The sequence below is a fragment of the Solanum pennellii genome, chromosome 6 (genome assembly GCF_001406875.1).
Source record: "Solanum pennellii chromosome 6, SPENNV200".
Lineage (NCBI taxonomy): Eukaryota > Viridiplantae > Streptophyta > Magnoliopsida > Solanales > Solanaceae > Solanum > Solanum pennellii.
In genome coordinates, this window is record NC_028642.1 from 49887310 (window position 1) to 49907763 (window position 20454).

Below are 20454 nucleotides of genomic sequence, written 5' to 3' on the forward strand. Positions count from 1 at the left end.
GTCTGCTTACACATATCCAAAGTAAAAGGGCATAAATATGATCTAGTTAAATAGCATATTCATGTATTATGCCAATTATATATTAATAATATGAAATTGCTAATATAAAATTTGTTCAAAACTTATAATTACAAATTATAATCTCAAAATAACCTAATCGGCAAACTAAACGAATCTCTAGTCCAAAATGGAATATTGGACAAAGCCCAATAGGATAGTACAAGGCCCATTGGAATTTTCATATTCCTTCGTTGGTTCCAATGCTTAGCCTAAACAATATTCTTTGCTTATCTCAGGTGCTCCCGATCATCTTTGTTAATCACTTTCTGAAACCCTAGATCTCGTTCACCACTCTACTGCAAACCATTTGCAAGGTTTGATTCTTATTTTCTCTCCTTTTGTTTAATTTTTGTAGAAATTGGTTTGTTATGAATAAGATCTTATGGAACTGAATTTGCTACTGTTTCACACCTTCATGCTACCATTAGAAGCTGTTCAAGTTTGAATCACTGGTCCAATGGTGAAATTTTGTTTTTCTTTTTCTCGTTTTGAAATATTCGCTGTTGCATTATGTAGAAGTTGATGTGGAAAACAGTAGTAGAAGTTTGATTGATGATCAGGATTCTATTGACAATGTGGAGTTCAGCTGAGGAAACAGCTTGCTATTATGTTATTATCATTAACAGTTATAATTGAGCTCATTTTACTCGGGATTCTGTTGACAATGTGGAATTCCGCTGAGGAAACAGCTTGCTATTATGTTATTCTCATCAACAGTTATAATTGAGCTCATTTTACTCGGGAAACCTGAAATTTTATTTGATGATTAGTTAATACATACATATTAGTGCGGCGTTTAGATAGGTTGATAGATACAAAAGTATAACACGAGTATTTGTTTTCGGGAGTGTTTTTTTGTTCATCTCTAATACAAATATAAAATGTTGCGAATATGGCATACCTGCTGCCTTCAGAATGTTGTGAGCACGGCAGACCCGCTGCATTCAGTTACTATTATATGCATAATATTGTTACATACACATATAGTAGGTCCGAACCCATTTCACAAAGAAGTAGTGGATTCAGTGGTACTCTGTATTTTACTGACTTAAAACTCCTGGATGGGGCTTTGGTTGTGGAATGTTTTAACACTTACGGTCTCTGACAGCATGTGTGCTGTAAATGGCTTATAGATTCGCTAATATGTTCGCTTATGTGTTATACTTAGTGCTGGATTTAATAATTTATTGTTATGGCAGAGAATAATATCCCAAAGTTGGTAAAATGGCTGATGATAGTAAGGCAGCTGAGAATCATAACCTCACTTCGGATAGTAACTTATCTTCAGAAAGCGGTAATGAGGTATCAATTGATTCCTTAGCACGAAAGGTACAAGAATCTCTCTCACTGTCGAAGAGGCATAAGTTTTGGGAGACCCAACCAGTGGGCCAGTTCAAGGATCTTGGAGATTCAAGCTTGCCTGAAGGTCCTATTGAACCTCCAACACCCTTAACTGAAGTTAAACAGGAGCCTTACAATCTTCCTAGTCCATATGAGTGGACCACCTGTGATTTGGACTCAGAAGATATGTGTAATGAGGTCTATCTTCTGCTAACAAACAATTATGTAGAAGATGATGAGAACATGTTTAGGTTCAATTACTCAAAGGAATTTCTTCGATGGGCACTACATCCTCCAGGTTACTATAAGAGCTGGCACATAGGAGTCAGAGTGAAGACCTCAAAAAAATTGGTTGCTTTTATCACAGGGGTACCTGCAAAGATACGTGCTAGAGATAACGTCGTGATCATGGCAGAGATAAACTTTCTGTGTGTTCATAAGAAGCTTAGATCAAAGAGACTTGCTCCTGTCATGATAAAGGAGGTCACAAGGAGAGTTCACTTGGAAAACATTTGGCAAGCTGCTTATACAGCTGGGGTGGTTCTTCCAACACCTGTATCCACATGTCAATATTGGCATAGATCTTTGAATCCAAAGAAGCTTATCGATGTCGGATTTTCTAGGCTTGGTGCGAGGATGACAATGAGCCGCACAATAAAGCTTTACAAGTTACCTGATCAGACCGTCACACCTGGGTTCAGAAAGATGGAGCTCCATGATGTTCCTGCTGTTACTCGATTGCTTCGGAATTACTTGAAGCACTTTGTGGTTGCACCTGATTTTGATGAGAATGACGTGGAGCACTGGCTTCTGCCAAAGGAGGGTGTTGTTGACAGCTATCTGGTTGAAAGCCCCGAGTCTCATGAAATCACTGACTTCTGCAGTTTTTACACCCTCCCTTCATCAATTCTTGGTAATCAGAATTATTCCACTCTGAAGGCTGCTTATTCTTATTACAATGTTTCAACTAAAACTCCATGGATTCAGTTGATGAATGATGCTCTCATAGTGGCTAAGAAAAAGGATTTTGACGTTTTCAATGCTCTAGATGTTATGCATAACGAAACTTTCTTGAAGGAACTAAAGTTTGGCCCCGGTGATGGGCAACTCCACTACTATCTCTACAACTATCGAATAAAGCATGTTTTAAGACCATCAGAACTTGGGCTTGTACTGTTGTAATTTGTGCTCGGGAGATTATTGCCTGCCTGGGAAGCATTTTTTTTGGTGATGTGCTCGGTCTCATTTTTTAAGCCCCCTTTGCCCTGTTAAACTTTGTTTGCATCCATGAATAGATCAAGGCACTTCTGAACACAGTCTTTGCACTTAAATTGATTGTACTTTATGATGTCTGATCTTACATAATTAATCCATGTTGATCCCAAGATCTTAAATATTCAGAACCATGGATAAAGAATTTGTTCTCTTTACCTTATTTCTTATTAACTATCATCTTTTGCACAACTCCGGAAGCATTTCTTTTCTTGAAAATTTGATAAGGTTACACCAAATACATTGAAAAAATTGAACCACTCTGGTACTGTACCTATTATCTGGAATGCAGGAGATTAATTTGAACAAACTATAAAGTTTAATGCAAATCTTACCTTTTGTAGTGATTTTTTTTTCTTGTTAAGTTTTACTTTGTGTTGCTTAGAATGTATTATACTTTTTTGCAATGCTTAAAATTTTACACCTTTGTGATCCTTTAGCTGCAAGTTCCTAAATTAATCACCTAGCAAGAATATATATATTTTTTTTCATGGGATGTCCATTTTGCACTTCTTACATGATGACAAACAATTAAACATCAAGTGTTGAAAAGTTACTTTTTGCATTGGAACTGATTTTAGAAACCTGCAATGTGATTTCTTTGCCACAACTGTACCTTGGTTTAGTTTTGCCTTTGTCAATTGTTAAAGGCAATTACTGTTCCGGAGAAACTAAAAGTATGTCCATTCAAGTGCTCTTTCCATAGGCTCAATAAACCAAGATTCACAAATATATGATAAGATTTCATTAGAATATCAGTTTTTGTTCAAGAATTTCATTTACTTTGACATTCACTGGAATCAAAAAAGTATTTTTCTGTTTCCAAATTTACAACGGGGTGCTGTGGTGGTGACTATATTGTATCTCTGTACATTTAGTATTTACAGATTTTCTGGACTGAAAATATGCTTGAAAACTGAGGTGGTGACCAGCGGTATCACCTGAATGGCATCAAAGTTGAGAAAATTAACAGATTTGAAAACAATTCATGGTAAATAACCCTAAAGCCCAGTCAGTCTAGGTTATGGAAGGGGAATAAATTTCAGAAACTTTTTTAAAAGTAACTAATGAAGGCTTATGGTAATCATTACCTTGTCAATAGGTACAAGAGCAGTTATGCTGCTTTATCTGATTGACTGTCAGAAATACTGTTTCTTACTTCCTGATAGAAAAAAGGACATAGAGCAGCTTAAGTACATGTAATATCCATTTGATTAAAAGAGGCAGTCTGATGCACTAAGTTCGGGCTATGTGTGGGGTCAGGGGAAAACCAGACCATATTGAATGGTCTCATTCAGAAGGAATGTGCCTTCATTAGATGAAGAAGCTGAGTGATTGGCATCGAATATTCCGCATGAGAGGTTTGATCAAATTATATTATGATTAGGGGTCCCCAGGCCGAACATAAAATGAAGCTTAAGTTAAGGTAACATACCTCAGTCACTGCTAAGCTCTCTTGTGAACTTGAGGGACGTAAAGTAAGCCGACCTCTGGGTCTGTAGTCTAATGCAATGTTTTTTAGTCGTTCCAATTCAGGCAATATGACTGAACCAAGGTCTGGCCTGTCCTTCCTCCTGAGTTCGCAACATTTCAGAGACAATTTAGCGAAGGATAGCGCCTCCTCTAAGGGCCAATCGTTCACTGATGGATCTAGTATATCATCAAACTTTCCCTTTTCAATTGACCTCTCAACATGGTGCGTCAAACCCATTGGAGGCCTTGCTGTAATTATTTGTAATAACATGATTCCCAAAGAGTAAACATCTGATTTTGTATTCAGCATCCCAGTCTTTTGGTATTCAGGGTCAATATAGCAAAATGTCCCAGCAGCTGATGTCATGAGACACTGAGTGAATCTGCCTGAGACAGACGCTGGAACCAATCTGGCCAGGCCAACATCACTAATCTTACTTTTGTAGTTAGCATCCAAGAGAATATTAGCAGGTTTGAGGTCTCGATGCACGATGGGTTCTGGTTTTGTTAGGTGAAAGAAGTGAAGAGCAGCAGCAATTTCTGCAGCTATCCTGAAACGAGCAGGCCATGGTATAGGAGAACTTTTGTCCTTGCAGAACAACCTATCCTCTAAGCTGCCATTTTCCATACATTCATAGACAAGGCAACCATACTCCGGACATGTTCCCAGGAGAAGAACCACATTTGGATGTCTCAAGCGGCTTAGAACCTCAATCTGCAATAAAAATAGGCACCTAACTGTATTGGATTTCCAAAAACATCTGTGTTATTTGTAACCTGGAAAAGTACCTCTTTCTGAAACTGTATTTGCCCCTGCGTGATGTCCGACCTTAGAACCTTAATAGCAACTGAAGTGTGATCCAGATAGCCTTTGTACACAGGACCATATCCACCTTCACCAATCTTCTGTGAATTGGAGAAGTAGTTAGTTGCAGCTTCAATTTCATCTTTTGAGTATCTCCTATAGCAATTCTCACTGCAGGCAAATGCCTCTTGTGCTTTCTTCTTCTCTTCTGCTTCATGCCTTCGCTTCTTAGATTCCAATTCTGCTATGTATTGCGCCATTGGTGCTACTTCTAATGCAGCTTTGCATTTTTGCTTCTCCTTTTCCAACATAGCATGTGAAGCCTCAGGGGCCTCCTTGGTTTCTTCTAAGTTGCATGCCTCTTTTGACGCTGAATGATCAATCTCTCTTGCCTTGAAAAATATGAAAAGTAAGTTCCGTGGATAAATGTATTATTATATGGAGTAACGAAAATGAATAATTCAGGTGCTGATAAAAATATGTGACCGTCGAACTCTGACCTGTCGTCTACAGTTTCCATTGTGCATGTCCAGGCTTTGTTTCAGTTCAAATTTTAGCCTTTTCATTTCCTCCTCCAACTCATCCTGTATTGCATGTAAAAATGAGGAAAGAATAGCCAGTTGATCTGTGCTAACTACAATATTTCAGGTCATATTATGGTGCAGTTTTTAGATAAACTCAAGGACACTTTAAAGTTTAAAAGTTAAATATCTTGCGACGATGAGTAAAATAGATAGGCCATAAGATTCAATCTACAACTAGACTACCCATAAGATTCAAGCTCAGGGGAGCATATTTGAACTTACTGCATTTTGGAAGGAGATGGAACTCCTAGAAGCTTCTGAAACATTATGAGAAGAGTCCAAATGCTCAAAGGACATATCAGAGAAACGGTAACTTGAGGAGCTTGAAAGATCACTCGAACCAGATGTAGAGTAGAATGAATTCTCTTTAGGGCGCATGCGAAGATTTAGGTTATTGACTCTGTGTTGGGATGGAGGTAGTAGGCTACCAAGGTGTCTATCATGTAGTATTTTTGTAGTATCCGTATTTGAATTCACAGAAGCCTGGGAGGAATTTTCACTGCTTCCAACTATCTCTGCGGGTGGTGCCCATTCACCAAAATCATCACTATTGCCCCACGATGAGATAGGAGTAAGATTCTTGCAGCCAGGCTGCCTCGTTAGTTGACTTTTATTTAATACTTCACCGATAGTGCTGACAGAACGATCTGGTGAAGGATTCCTGCTGCTGTTTTGGCTGTCCGACCATGCCTTTGGTGTATGCTCAGTAGCACTGCTGTAATTGGGTGAAGTACTCTGACTTGCAGGATTCCTATCTGAGACACTACTGCTATCAGAATATATGCTTCGGCTGCCAGCGTCAATAGATTCAAAGGTCCCAATACTTCCCCAACTCCCCTGGCTGAAAATTGTTTATTAAAATCATGAAGTAGATGTCATGACATACAACAACAAAAAACCCAATGTAATCCACAAGTTGGGCTTGAGGAGGGTAGTGTGCACACAGACCTTTCCCCTACATGGTGAAGGTAGAGAAATTGTTTCACATAGACCCTCCGCTCCCAGTAAAGCATAACAAAGATCAGTCAGAAAAGGAAATACAATACTGAAGAAGTCATGTCGAAAAAAGGAGAAAAGAACTGTAGCAACAACAGATAATAATGATAACTGAAACAAAGAAATGTTATGACATACATGAAAGAGAAAAAATCTTCTAGAATGATTATCTAAAGAGTCTAATCAGTAACCATGATGAACCTTACTTTCAACAACCATGGGAGGTTTTATGGATAGACTTACGGAATATGAACTCGAGAAATTGGGGAATTGTGTGAGAATCCTGTTTGGCTGGAGCTTGCTTTATTGCTAGGAGTGGCTGGTTGACTTGCTGACTTAAGTTTTAGAACTTTTCCCCTTGATATGGCATAGATCGAGCAGAATTCAGGCACAGATCTGGATAAAGAGCTTGGCACATCTTGAATTTTAAATGCTCTGACATAGAAAGCCGAGAATTAGAACTCTTTATCAACTACAAGAAAAACCAAGGAAGCACTTGATGCTCAGACCTTGTTAACATACGGACTCCCAAAACACAATTAAGGGCATGGAAAAACTAACACTCACTCATACCTTGTAAGGGCATTCCGGGTTGAAGCACCAAATACGATGGTGGTGATGAACTTCTGAGATATATACTCGGTTAGTGCTTGTACAACATCACTGTCCTGGAGAATCACTTCCTGGGCCTGAATCTGGAATGATCAAAGTAATCACAGAATGCTCACAACTGCATAAATTCTAATATCATGTTAAGTTGTAACCTTGTGATTTCAAAGATTTGTGGATCCTTTCACCTCAAAATATGAAGAATACTGTTTAAGTATTCACTTTTGTCCTCACAGACTATAACTAAAGCCTGGATATCATGCTAATTGCTTTCAAGAAATAGAAAAATCCCAAAATTAAAATAAAGACTAACAATTTTCAATCGAACTACAACTTAAAACATCTGATCCTCTATTATCCCTTTTGGCTTTTCTTCATAATTCCACAAATTGAACTGAAATATGAATAACACTTCTTAACAAACAACAACAACATACTCAGTGTAAGGGTAGAGTGCACACAACCCATGGCTAAGGTATATCAACAACACAGTTTAAAAGAGGCCAATTAGATGAAAAAATTAGGTGATTTTAAGATTATTACCCCTTTTCGAGCACAAATTCCACGATAAGGAAGGAAGAACTGCTGCATTTCAGCCATTGTGGGAGAATGACTAGCAACTGTGCTTTCTGTAATGTATGAAAAGATGAACATAAATGCCAAGTGTTAAACAGAAAAAAAAAATTAAGATGTCGGCATTAACATTAGATTTTATACATCAAATTTGAAGGCATTGCTCCTCTTTTCTTTTGCTTTTAATCAATTCCTTACTAGTGAGCTTAGCAAAACACAGATTAATCAGGATAGCAGCAGGCAGCAGCGGAGCCAGTATTTTCAGCAATAAATAAAAATATAAAACACGAAGTAGTGTGATTTTTTTACCAATTGGTTCCCCTGCGTTACCCTGGCTCCGCCCATGGCAGCAGCCAGCCGATTGACTATCAACATGAAAATTATCGAAATAATTACACAGAATCCACATAATTGCCCTAAAAAAGGTTAAAATTGAGGCATAATACATACGGGAATTGACATTTTCGTTATGGAGATGAACGTGTATAAGGAGGATTTCGCCATTCTTCTTTACAGGGAGATTATCAACCGCCCAGCGCACAGCATGTTGGCTATTTTTGTCTCTGTCTATCGCCACGGCAATCACGCTATCACTTCTTTTCATGATCCGGCGAATCTAGGATTTATAATCCTAGCTGAGTATAATGTGTACGTATATATATATATATATTTATACAAGCATTAATTTTATTTTTTTTCTTGGCTTATGTACTTATGAATCGAGGTGAAGCAATGGATTCCATTGAACCGCTCTGGATCCGCCTCGCCGGTGCTCAGCACCGGCAGCCGCTTAGTTTGGCCGTTAAAAGAGGAGCACAGCCATGAATGCACCGTTCAGCGCCGCCGTCACCACCAATAGAAAACGGAAAAAATATTGATATTGATATTCTGAAAATATATGGAAACGATAGGAAGATGACGTTGTGTTTTTGATATATGGGATATAGTTCTTTGTTGCATGCTCTAAATTTTAGGAGCCAACTTCAAAGCTTCACCTCTCAATATTTCAAATCATAAATCATAATGTCACTCATTTGACTCCCAAGTTCCAAAACCAAACTTAGAATTATACACGTATTTATGACATAGGTATTACTTCATATTAAATACATGTATAAATTATATGAATTTCACAATTTTTTTTAAAGTTAATAACTTTGATATTCACTCAATTATTCATTTTTTTCCACATAAAGTCACTAAACTTTCATTTTCAATTCAAAAGTCACTCAACATGACTTTTTTGCACAGAAAGTCACTCGACCTATTTAATTATTTTTTCATAAAATCTGCTGACATGAAATTTTAGTTATCAACCAAAATTTTAAGAACCAAATATATATCTATTTAAATCATTCAATGTCGCTTGAGCATTTCACTTTCTGTTGGTTGGGTTAAATAGTGCGGGTCGTTAAATGATTTAAATGAATGAGTTTAACTTTTATGCACTATTAGTGTATACTTTTTTTACACTGGCTCATACTTTTAAGGCAAGATTCTTTTTTTTATTAATATTTTTATTTTATAAAATCTAAGTATCAAATACAGTAATATATGGTAATTAGAACTCTATTTTTAGTTTAGCTTAGTTTAGGACTATTTTTCCTTGCGTCATAAAATTATCATGTTTGTTTTACCGGTGTACTTTTACAGAATTTCCTTTAACATTACTGTTGCTTCTCTTGTTCAATAGCATTGAAGCAAATTACGAGCATCCATCATTGAAACATTTTAAAGAGCAACTATTATCAACAGAATTTATGGTAACTATTTATTCGTTATTTATATCTATTTCAAATTTACAAAATACGTGTAATCATGTCCATTGCCATTAATTTTCAAACATTCACACTAAAACATTTTGTTTGTCTCTTCACCAATTATCAAAATTCCTCTGTTTTCTTTCTTAATGGAGTTTGATGAATTCTTGCCCCTTTTTTGAGTAATCTAATATCCATTAACCATATGTTGTAGGATAAAGAAGGACTTTCAACGGAAGACATCACATGAAGTGTATTGCACAGTATTCACAGAGAGATATTGAAGATGTTGCTATGGAGAAGCAAAAAGGTTGATTTCTTCATTAATCTCTGGTCGTTCTTTTGAACTTGTGTTGTATATACGAAATAATGTAATACAATTTCAAATGTGAATTATTTTTGGACTTAAGTCTAAACTAGCAACAAAAACTGTGACGCTGAGCTATATGAACCTTCATTCACCATATTGCTCCATTTAAGACATCTCTAGCTCTTCTTTTAAACTCTTAAAAGTTATGTACTATTATTGTACACTCTTTCGTAGATATAGAACCGATATTGAAAATTCATTTAAGTTTATGAATCATTTGTAGTTTGTCGCATGAAGGGAGAAAATTTGTGAATGTCATTTATTTATTTGAAAAAAGAACTATACTGTTTAGGTTCTTTTTAGCAAAATATTATAGAAATTTTTAATAGATGTATATCAAGTAGTTCTTCCGTTTGTTTTGCTACTAATACAATTTTCTATTCTCTACAAATATTGTGTATATTGTCAGTTACAACTATGACAATCATTAAGATATACAAAATCAATTATTGTGAACCTTATCACAAAATATTCTAAAGTGTCAAACTTGAATAGATGGTCTAAGGTTTTACACTTTTTGTAGTAAACGAAATAGAGACTGAAGTACTGTTTCCACCAATTTGTGCAACGCTTCAACAAATATCAAAGTGGAAAAAAATATTTACTTATGAAAATTTTATGATTGGAAATGTAGATGAAAAAAATCATAATGTAATCTATTTGATAAATAAAAATAGAGGATCGAGTTAATAAATGCAGAAATCAATAATTTAAAGCTCAAAACATGAGTTAAAATGATAATTGTTCCAGGAGTATACAAAAATTGTACTTTAGAAGTTAAAATTATTTTCTGCAGTAAGAAAAATTAACAACAAAATTCTAGATACTTGTTTCTCCATTCGTTTTGAAGCTCTATATGTTAAACTTGATGTTCATTACATTCTGTAAAAGTGCACTCGGTAAAATTACAAAGTTGATAATATTATTTAGTAAGGAAAGAAAATCTTAAACAAATGGATAAAATAAAAATAGAATTTTATAATATAAAAATATTAATAACAAAAAAAAAATTGCCTAAAATGTGTACAACGACAGTGCGTAGAAGTTAAACTCTAAATGAATATATATTTTGTTCTTAAAAACTTGGTTAATCATTAAAATTCCATGTCAACAAATTTTTTAATGAGCAATTTTTCATATATAGCACACATAAAAATCTGCACTCCATATGAAATCTTATGTTTACTGCTTTTGATTTGTATAATTCGCTACAAACATCCAATTTTATGCAAATTGTTTAGTTTTGTATTAATTCATTTATACATTGTAATTCGTATAATAAGATCTGTATTTGTATAATTATAAGTGTACAAAACAAAAATATATGTATTTGTATTGTATATACATTTTTCTTTTGCTTTATATAAATACAAACACATTTTTATACATTTTATATCGAAATATATAAAATGACTAATTGTATATTGAAAATAGCTAATTATATACTGAATCATATGGCAAAGAAAGGGGATGTTTGCTGCGAATTACAACTAAAATAAACTATGGCTGTAACATTTCATTTGATTCATAGTTTGCTATTTCATACAATTTTTCCAAATTTTAAGGAAAAAATAACTAAATAGGTTGAGTGATTTTCTGTACAAAGAAGTCATAATTGAGTGACTTTTGAATTGAAAATGAAAGTTAAGTAACTTCCTGTAAAAGAATTGATATTTGAGTGACCGCCAAAGTTATTACTCCTTTATTTTATTAAGTACTTCTAAATTTCTTCGGGTGTGAAATTGGGGGAAAGGAGAATGAGGTTGTCCGATGAGTTTTAGTATTTTACAAGTTACATGGATTATCACCGTTATTCTTAAGAGAAGCAACATAGATTTTACTACTTTAGAACCTAATTAATTCTATTTACAATAGTTTAACGGGAACATGTTTTAAGTTGTTTGAATAGGCATTGGAGTATAGCTGTTAATATGGGATAACCCACCCATCCGGACTAACCCATACAGGGTTTGACATTTTACGGGTCAGGCCGGGCTAGCCCATTTTTGGTGTGGGCCATAAAAATGGTCGGCCCAACCCACAAGTACGTGTACAGGCTTACCGGGCCAGCCCACTTTTTTAAAAAAATACTTTTTTTATAATTATTGAATTAAATTATAATTTTAAAATATGATCATAAATATCGATAAAACAATATTAATGTTAATGTTACTACTTGTTAATAAAATCTACAAATAAAATTATCTTTATAAAATATTTATTAAGTTTTTTTTCAAGTAAAAGTATAAATATCTAAATAGAAATATTAAACTAATCGTTATGAATTTGGACACTCTTTAATTTTATATTTTAATGTTATATTATATTTTTTAATTAATTTTTATTGGGGCACGGGTCGACCCTATTGATATTCTCAAGCCCCAAAAATCAACAGACTTATTGAGGACGGGCTAAAAAGCCCTTTTCTTAAATGGGCTCCAAAAATCTTAGTCCAACCCTATTAAATACCGGATCAGGTCAAGCCGACCCAACGGGTCTAGCCCATATTAACGGCTCTACATTGGAGCATTAATTGGGATGTTTAATAATGAAATGTAAAGATAATTATTTGTTGCTAAGTTTAAGTATGTTTGATCTAATTTATCTTTAGTAATATATGGTATAACTTATTAATTAGTGATAGTATATGTAATTGTTAGACGAGAGATGTACGGTTAGTATATGTGATAGCTATGTACATCTTGTGGTTTGAAAAGGATGGTCTAGTTTGATTTGGAACGGAGAGAAAAGAAAAAAAAATTTAATCTTGTGATTCTAAATTAAAGTTATGTCATATACCAAAATGTCCTTTAATCTTGTGGTCTCAAACATATCACGTGGAAAGTTAAAGTTAAAGTGTTGCCAAAAATAAAAAAAGAGTCTTTCTTTTTAAAATAGACTTAAGAGAAAATATGATCATTCTTGTTTAAACGGAGAAAATAATAACATAATTTTGCCTTTTCAAAAGAGGATCAAAAGTGTTCACTTCTATAATGTTAGGAGATTAATTATGCTTAGAGTTATATTTGAAGGACCAAATAAACCAACAGGATTAAACAACAGGATTTGTTTAGCCCAAAACTCTCCAAATTGCATGAATTAATGGCAACTAAATAGGGATTTTTTACTCCCTAGTTCACTTATAATTGTCGTAGGTTTTTTAAAATTAAATTATAATAATTTTGATTAATATTTTATAAATATATTTTTTTATTAAGTAAAAAATTTGTAATTATATCTTTTATTATTTTTAAATATCTTTTTTAAAAAATATAAAATTAATATAATTTAATTTAACTCAAGTCGAATTGATTTTCGTAAAGGGACGGAAAGAGTTGTTAATCAGTAATTACGATTTACACTTTATATTTAAAGGACGGAGAAAGAACTAAAATGGCAGTTGAGACTCGTACTCAATTGCAACTTCTGTGAACAACCGGTTATGCGTTAACTGGCCGGAGCAACCCACCGGATCGGTGCACGAACTCCATTGCCGGCCATTCGGAATATCGAGCGAGGACGAAGAGACTGTCGCTGCTTTCAGTGTCTACCAGGATAACCGTTGGCTCTTCGTCTTATTCCTTCGCAATTTCTTCCTCACGGTCTTTCTCTGGTTCTTCAGTTTGGGGTAAGACATTTTCGTTTTCATTCTCTTCTTTATCTTTGGCCATTGACATCGGGGAAATGTGTATATTTCAGTCAATCAGTTAGTTAATTGCACTCAAAAACACAAAGTAGTTGAAATTATTGGTATAATCTGCAAGTGTTCTGCTAACTAAGACAAATTAGGGTTATTTAGACAAGTATACATGCCAGTATTGGTTGATTCTCAATGTTTGGTATGGAAAATTGAAGAAGGGTTTTGGAAGTGATTCGTAATTGTGTTAACTGTGATGGGTTGCTAATGTTTTCTAGTATTGTACTAAACTTTGATTGCACTACCCTGATGGTTCAAGCTTCTTTGGAATCTTGACTTCTCTTTGTGTATCATCCTCTTTGACTAGGAGTTGAACGTTAGTTTTCTGTGAATTCAATTTTTTTTTTGGAATTGGTGGCCTAATGACTTTGTGGTATAAGATAGTAGAATTGCAAGCCATGTTACAGTTGTATTTCCTAGTCATATGAGAGTTCTTTATCTAAACATATCATCGAAATTTTAGTGGCCACTGATTGTCATTTAGTGGAAGTTGAACTCAACATGAACAGTTAGACGTTAGATGCTTAATTTAGTTCCCAAGGTTCAGATGAGTTTTGTTCTGAACATGGCATTTTATTTCCCCGTCCGACAGTTAATTTGCTTTAGAGTTCAAGCACAACTAGATTGGAGCAACAGCTGCTGAAGCTGCAAACATCAAATCACTTGTTGCAAGAGTCGTGGAGGAGGAATTGAGGATTAGAAGTCAGAATCCAGAACTACACATGGATCAGAGTATGTAATCGTGCTTGAGATTTTTAGCCATATCCACACTTTGTTTTCTTAATGAATTTCGTATTTTATTTGCCTTAAACCTCAAGTTGTTGCCTGTTGCTAACATTATGAATCTGGTGTTTTGTTGTACCTTTTGGTAACATTATGTTAATGAAATCAGACCTTTCATAGAATTTTTTACAAGCATGGACAATACTAACTTCTGACATTCGTTCTTTATTTGAAATTGATAACTTGGGGGCAGCAGTATTTATGTTGCGAAGGTGGGTAGTGATAAAGATCTCTATCTTGGAATTTCATGATTTTGGGAAAACGTTTGACTACAAAGATTGGGATTGTAGATATTTCAATGAAGTAAAAACTCTTCTATTTTAACCATCTGGATATTGATATTCTTTGGACATATTTTTTTTTTTGAGAAAGCTAACTATATATTAATCATTGGCACAAAGTCATGCATAATACTCTGTTACAGTGTTAGATGCTATGGTTTTATATAGATTAACTTAAGATGTAATCACTTATCCGGTTGCATTAATGATTGACCTCGGATTTGTTTTCTTTTATAAAAAAAGATGCTCAGGTTTGCTGGTTTCATATGTCCTTCAGGTTTAACTTGTCCAGTTTTCTCATTACTTCACATTCAGAGGACAAGAATACAGTATGAACATGAACACTCTTCGTTTAAGTTTTAGCTCTTTCCTTGAGCTTCAAAGAACTATTACATTGTTGACTCTTGTAACGACATCTGACTATATTACCCCCTGTACAGTAATTTGAGCATTACATTTTAGAAAATGGAATTCTCTAGTGATACTTCTGTTTCTAAGCTTCAGCACATTATATCGAGCTCAAGATCAATTATTTATTTCTATTCTACTCTTACCTCAAAGTTAATGAGAAGATCTAATAGCCTTTTAGGCATTATACGTTGAACTTCATTAGCCCTGAAGAATAGTACATTTTCTCATGTTTCAGCCTTTCAGGCGTTAACTTTCAAAAGCCAACCTCTATAATTCAAAATATAAGGTCAAGCATGAATTAGGACTTCAGAAAGTAGTTCTAGTTCAGATATTTGTTGCTGCAGTCTAGTGCATCTAATCACTGTTTATTATGGACCAGTAGTGGTTACTTATGTCATTTTTGTGCATACAGATCTCCTGCAAGACGCCAAAGAACATCCCAGTAGCAGTAATATGCCCCCGGAAGCTGCGGAAAACAATCAGCTGGGGATCTTTGACAGACCTCTTCCTTGCTTTGGTTGTGGAATAGGATGGTTTTCGTGAGTTTCTTGCTTGTTGCTCCTCTTCTCATCCCCCACCTCTCTTCTGTCTTTTTGTCGTGATCTAGGCTTCTCTTTGGACATATCTTATATGGTCTAAGTCGTGTTCTTCTTCTCTTATCTATTTCTATTGCAGCCTGCTACTTGGTTTTGTATTCCCATTCATGTGGTATTATGCAACAATTCTTTACTTCCGGAATCACTACCAGAGAGATCCGAGGGAGCGGGCAGGGCTAGCTGCCAATGCAATAGCTGTGAGTTACCATCCTTAAGTGCAAGTTGCATTGATTCTGATTTCAGGTTGATCACCTAAAAAGTCCTTATATGTCAAGGGAATCTGTCTTCTCTACATCTTATTCTTAATACTCTTACTGATCAATAAAAAAAATTTTGCTTACATTCTCGGAAATTAAAAAAAAAAAAGAACCAAGGAAGTTTAGTTGTCGGTTATTTGTAGGATCAGCAGCATTTTGTCCTCAAAATCCTCTTTATCTATTTACATTTGTACATGTATCTCAAATAAGTTCATCATTGCAGGCTCTGATATTTACTGTAGCAGCTCTAGTTGCAGTTGCCCTGATTGTATTGTAGTCATCTTCTGCTATACTCTTATGTTAGCTGAAATCCATAATCCAGATAACTAAGTGATGGCTCCCCTATGAAGAAAGTAACTTCACCAGACCACGCAACAGAAAGGTGACACCTACTGGAATAATGCTTGCAGGCAATGTGGGAAATGGGAGAAAATAGCTCACTAACAAGGGTATGAACATGTAAAGATATGTAGTAGTTAGTACTACTGTCCATTTGTTGTGCTGTTTATTAGACGATAATATGGCTTCATCCTGTAATATTTTGGTGCAGCAATATACATGAGGAACCAAAAAAGATTGTTTTTCAGTTGCTCATGGACCCATCATGTTTGTATAATTTTTCATGCCCAACTTTTTTTCTTGTTGCTGCCAGTGAGTATGGTATGCATGTTGGTGACAATAGTTTACTAAAAAAGTTTACCTAGAGCTTTTCTAAGAAAGAAATAAGATACTGAATCCTCTTTAAAGTATCAATGGCCCTTCTGAGGTGGCCAACATGTAAAATAAACATTCCCCTTCCAAGAGAAGGTATGATTTTCACGATATATATTCAGATGATAGATAATCCCATATGAGGCGCTATTTATTCAGTTTTCATGACATGATCACCCTCAAACTAGAAAACACCACTCATTTGGGGCAGATGCTAATGCTACAAAATATTCAGTACGCCAACATTAGACAAAGGAGCATAAAAATAGCAGAAAGATGCAACCACTAAAAGTTCCTACTTAAAAACATATTTCTCTCATTGGAAACTCAGAGCCTTTCATGACTCCCACCTAATTCAACCAGTGAAAGGATTACCATCTAACCAAATTCTTCATCATGGACGAAGATGAACCAAAAGATGATGATTTTGGTAAGCAGAATTTACTCTTCCAAAAAGTTAGAACTTGGAATTTTTGCTCAATAGATACTTCTTCAGAACATCCATGACAGATCCAAAGTCTGCTTTCACCTGTACCGGGGGATTAGCAAACCGACACTCCATGTTCTTTATTTCTTTTGAATGATAATCAACCTTGGATTGAGTAAACTTCAATCCATGAGCTGTACTCACAACCACTGTCCTATCAGTAGGCGCAATAACTCCAGCCTTTCTCAGCTTGGAGAGTGCAGTCAATGCCACACCAGTGTGCGGGCATATGAACATCCCAGTTGAGTCAGCCTGAGCCATCGCATCCATCAACTCTTCCTCAGTAGCCTCCTCCACTATCCCATTGGACTTCTTTAGAGCAAAGACAGCCCTATCAATAGATACTGGGTCACCAATCTGTATAGCAGATGCAAATGTTGTATTTGCCTTAACAGGTTTGAAATCTTTCCAACCAGACTTATAATGCACGTAAAGTGGATTTGCATTGGCTGCTTGAGCACAAACAAGTCTTGGGATACGATCAACAAGCCCCAGCTCCTTGCACATGTGGAAACCTTTGTAAAATGCATATATATTGCCCAGGTTACCACCGGGAACTATCACCCAGTCTGGAACTTCCCATTCAAACTGCTGTAGAATCTCTATTGCTGCAGTCTTTTGTCCTTCTAGCCTCAAACTGTTTAAGGAATTAGCCAAGTAAATTGGCAACTCAGCTGTGACTTCGCGAATCAACTGCATACAACCATCAAAATCAGTGTCGATACTCAACACAAAGGCCCCATTGGCTATTGGTTGAACCAGTTGCGCCATAGATATCTTATTTGCAGGTAAAAACACAATTGATGGAATGCCTGCAGATGCACAGTAAGCCGACAGCGCAGCAGACGTGTCTCCAGTGGAAGCACAGCCAACACCCACAACTGGTTTATGCATTTTCCGCAACCGATTTACTTGACTCACCAATACGGTCATGCCAAGATCCTTGAAGCTACCGGTGTGGCTGATTCCACAATGTTTGACCCACAAATCATTCATGCCTAGGAATTGTTTTCCGTAACGCTCAGCCCAAAAAAGATTGGAATTTCCTTCAAAAGCACTGACAATATCATCACTGTCAATTTCAGGCAGGACCCATTCCTTCTTGGACCAAACACCAGAACCATAAGGCCATGTTGTCTTGCCCACCCTGGAATCAAACAGGGACCGCCAGTACTGGCCGTCAAATTTCTTGAGGGCGTCCATATCGTGTTGGACATCAAGTAGGCCACCTGATCGGCTGCGATAAATAATCTCATCGAGAGGATACCACTCGCTGGAATTAGGATCAGCATTAAAAGGTACATACCTGCAGAAGCATATGCAAAATTTTAAGTTAATAGGTGCAGAGTACAATTGCACCCACATTTTGGTAAAGTAGATGGGAGCTTGATGTAAATATATATGTCTACGATTTGCTTGCTACAGTTGGGAAGTAGCATATTCAGTGAATTTATATTATTCCACTTTAAATGCCAACGTTATTTAACTGAGCCTATTCAACCTTCGAATGTGTGATTTTGTTCCCTGAGATAATGCTGCTACAAAACTTAACATAATCATTATTTTTACAATCAAAACAGAAGATAAAAGGTGAAAAGAGTGTTGATTGCTGATGTCCAGCACTGATGGGTGGTGGGCATCAAACTAAGCACACACACCCTTCATCCTTAAGATTTCCTAGGCATTTCAGCCCTTCTGATTCCACATTTACACCCACAGAAGGCAAATACTCATTTCCTTCTACCCTGCAAAGGTAGAGGTAAGGTTTGTGTACATCCCCTACCCTCCACAGACCCCACTTGTGGGATTATACTGGTTATGTTGTTGTCGTTAAGGCATATACCAGACACTCAAAAAACCGATCTGTACTTCATTCAGATAAGGTGGAAGCAGAAGGCCTCTCAATTCTTGAGCCAGTGAAGTCCAATCTCTCCAACATTCACAGTAATGAGGCAACCCCATAGTCCCATCGTTGTTAAACTCCGAGTCAACAACCCACCATTTAGAAGCCCCAAAATAACAACTTTTCTCGAAGCAACAACAACAACATATTCAGTGTAGTCACACGAATGGGTCTGGGGAAGGTAATGTGTACGCAAACCTTACTCTACTTTCCAGATAGTTTCCCAAAGACACACCTACCCACAAATTAAGCTGGAAAAAAAAATTGAATCTTGAAGGATGATTAAATAAGGAATATCTATTTCCACTATCTTTCTAGTTTCTCAATTCATTTAGAATAATGATTCAGTTAAAGCTAAAACTAAAAAAATTGAATGAATAGAAGGTTAAATGCGCTCATTCAAATAATAAGGGAAAACCAAAACCGGAATAACGCAATAACAGAGGAACGTTAAATGGGTAGCATAATACGCATACCTAGCAGAGAAATTGTGGGAAGATACGTCGCGTCGGGCTTCCTCACGGATATTCTCGTCAGCAGGGCGGCGGTGCTTCTGAAGTTGTGGAGATTTGGAGATTGCATCATCTGTTGAAGATGTGGCTTTGATAGGAGTGAAGAAGGAAGCACGGTTAGATTTAGGAGAGGATTGTTGATGAAGATTAGGGTTAGGAGAAAGGAAAGAGGATCTGAGCATACAAGAAGCCGCCATTGTTGAAGCAAAGAAGAGTGGGCTATGAGGCAGTAGAGAAGGTAAAGAGGGGATGAGAAATGTACTCTCCAGTGACAAATATAAATCTGCTACTGTTAAATAAGAAAAAGAAAACTATAAATTTTAGAAATCACAATTATAATTTATTTATATAATCTAATACAAATATAACTTGTCTAATTTGTCAATGAAGGTGATTTTTCTTAAGTTTTTAGACATTTATTTTGAAACGAAATCAGTTATTACATTTTTAAAAACAGAGTGAATTTCATCAAGATAACACTTATTTTGAAACGAATAAAGTAATACATTTTTAAAAAGAGAGATACAACGCAATAACATTTTCTATGAATTCAATAGTCCTGAAACAAACTTGATATTAGTACATTTTTAAGAATTACATGAGTTCGATAGCCCTGAAACAAACTCGATATTAGTATTTCAAACAGCTGAATATTGTGAAAATTGTACATTATTAGGAATTACATTTTCTTTCACAAGCAAACAAAAGTTAAAATTGTACAAGCTTATCAACAAAAAACTCGTCAAGTCTCATCAAATTTTGGCTTGATGTAATTTGTATTATCAAAACCAAGTCTATTTTTCGCAAGTAAAAACAAAAGTTAAAATTGTACAAGCTTATCAACAAAAAACTCGTTAAGTCTCATCAAATTTTGGCTTGATGTAATTTGTATTATCAAAACCAAGTCTATTTTTCGCAAGTAAAAACAGGCAGACAAGTACGGACAATGTAGTGTGATATTATTACACCACTC

General features: G+C 35.6%; 4 protein-coding genes across 5 annotated transcripts; 2 read left to right on the top strand and 2 right to left on the bottom strand.

Annotated features, from left to right (window-relative positions):
• Window positions 1-220: 220 nt before the first annotated feature.
• LOC107023894 (glycylpeptide N-tetradecanoyltransferase 1-like) lies at window positions 221-2862 on the top strand. The gene is made up of 2 exons (XM_015224731.2): window positions 221-374; window positions 1260-2862. The coding sequence occupies exon 2, from the start codon at window positions 1285-1287 to the stop codon at window positions 2581-2583; it is 1299 nt and encodes a 432-aa protein (XP_015080217.1). The 5' UTR covers window positions 221-374; window positions 1260-1284; the 3' UTR covers window positions 2584-2862.
• A 533-nt stretch (window positions 2863-3395) lies between these two features.
• Window positions 3396-8618, bottom strand: LOC107022692 (U-box domain-containing protein 35-like). Of its 2 annotated transcripts, XM_027917813.1 has the most exons (11): window positions 8164-8255; window positions 8023-8078; window positions 7684-7769; window positions 7105-7226; window positions 6775-6966; window positions 5758-6376; window positions 5452-5535; window positions 4936-5343; window positions 4109-4861; window positions 3765-3835; window positions 3396-3614 (listed from the first exon to the last, which is right to left on the bottom strand). In XM_027917813.1, the coding sequence occupies exons 3-10, from the start codon at window positions 7738-7740 to the stop codon at window positions 3788-3790; spliced, it is 2283 nt and encodes a 760-aa protein (XP_027773614.1). In that variant the 5' UTR covers window positions 7741-7769; window positions 8023-8078; window positions 8164-8255; the 3' UTR covers window positions 3396-3614; window positions 3765-3787. The 2 variants fall into 2 exon arrangements, with proteins under 2 accessions (XP_027773614.1, XP_015078774.1); XM_015223288.2 differs by lacking the exon at window positions 8023-8078 and having other exon boundaries at window positions 8164-8618.
• A 4604-nt stretch (window positions 8619-13222) lies between these two features.
• LOC107023190 (60S ribosomal protein L18a-like protein) lies at window positions 13223-16489 on the top strand. The gene is made up of 5 exons (XM_015223799.2): window positions 13223-13471; window positions 14133-14272; window positions 15428-15554; window positions 15691-15808; window positions 16092-16489. Exons 2-5 carry the CDS (start codon window positions 14263-14265, stop codon window positions 16143-16145), a joined length of 309 nt encoding a protein of 102 aa, XP_015079285.1. The 5' UTR covers window positions 13223-13471; window positions 14133-14262; the 3' UTR covers window positions 16146-16489.
• Window positions 16490-16646: 157 nt separating this feature from the next.
• Window positions 16647-19770, bottom strand: LOC107023188 (threonine synthase, chloroplastic-like). The gene is made up of 2 exons (XM_015223796.2): window positions 19446-19770; window positions 16647-18372 (listed from the first exon to the last, which is right to left on the bottom strand). Exons 1-2 carry the CDS (start codon window positions 19676-19678, stop codon window positions 17037-17039), a joined length of 1569 nt encoding a protein of 522 aa, XP_015079282.1. The 5' UTR covers window positions 19679-19770; the 3' UTR covers window positions 16647-17036.
• Window positions 19771-20454: the final 684 nt, after the last annotated feature.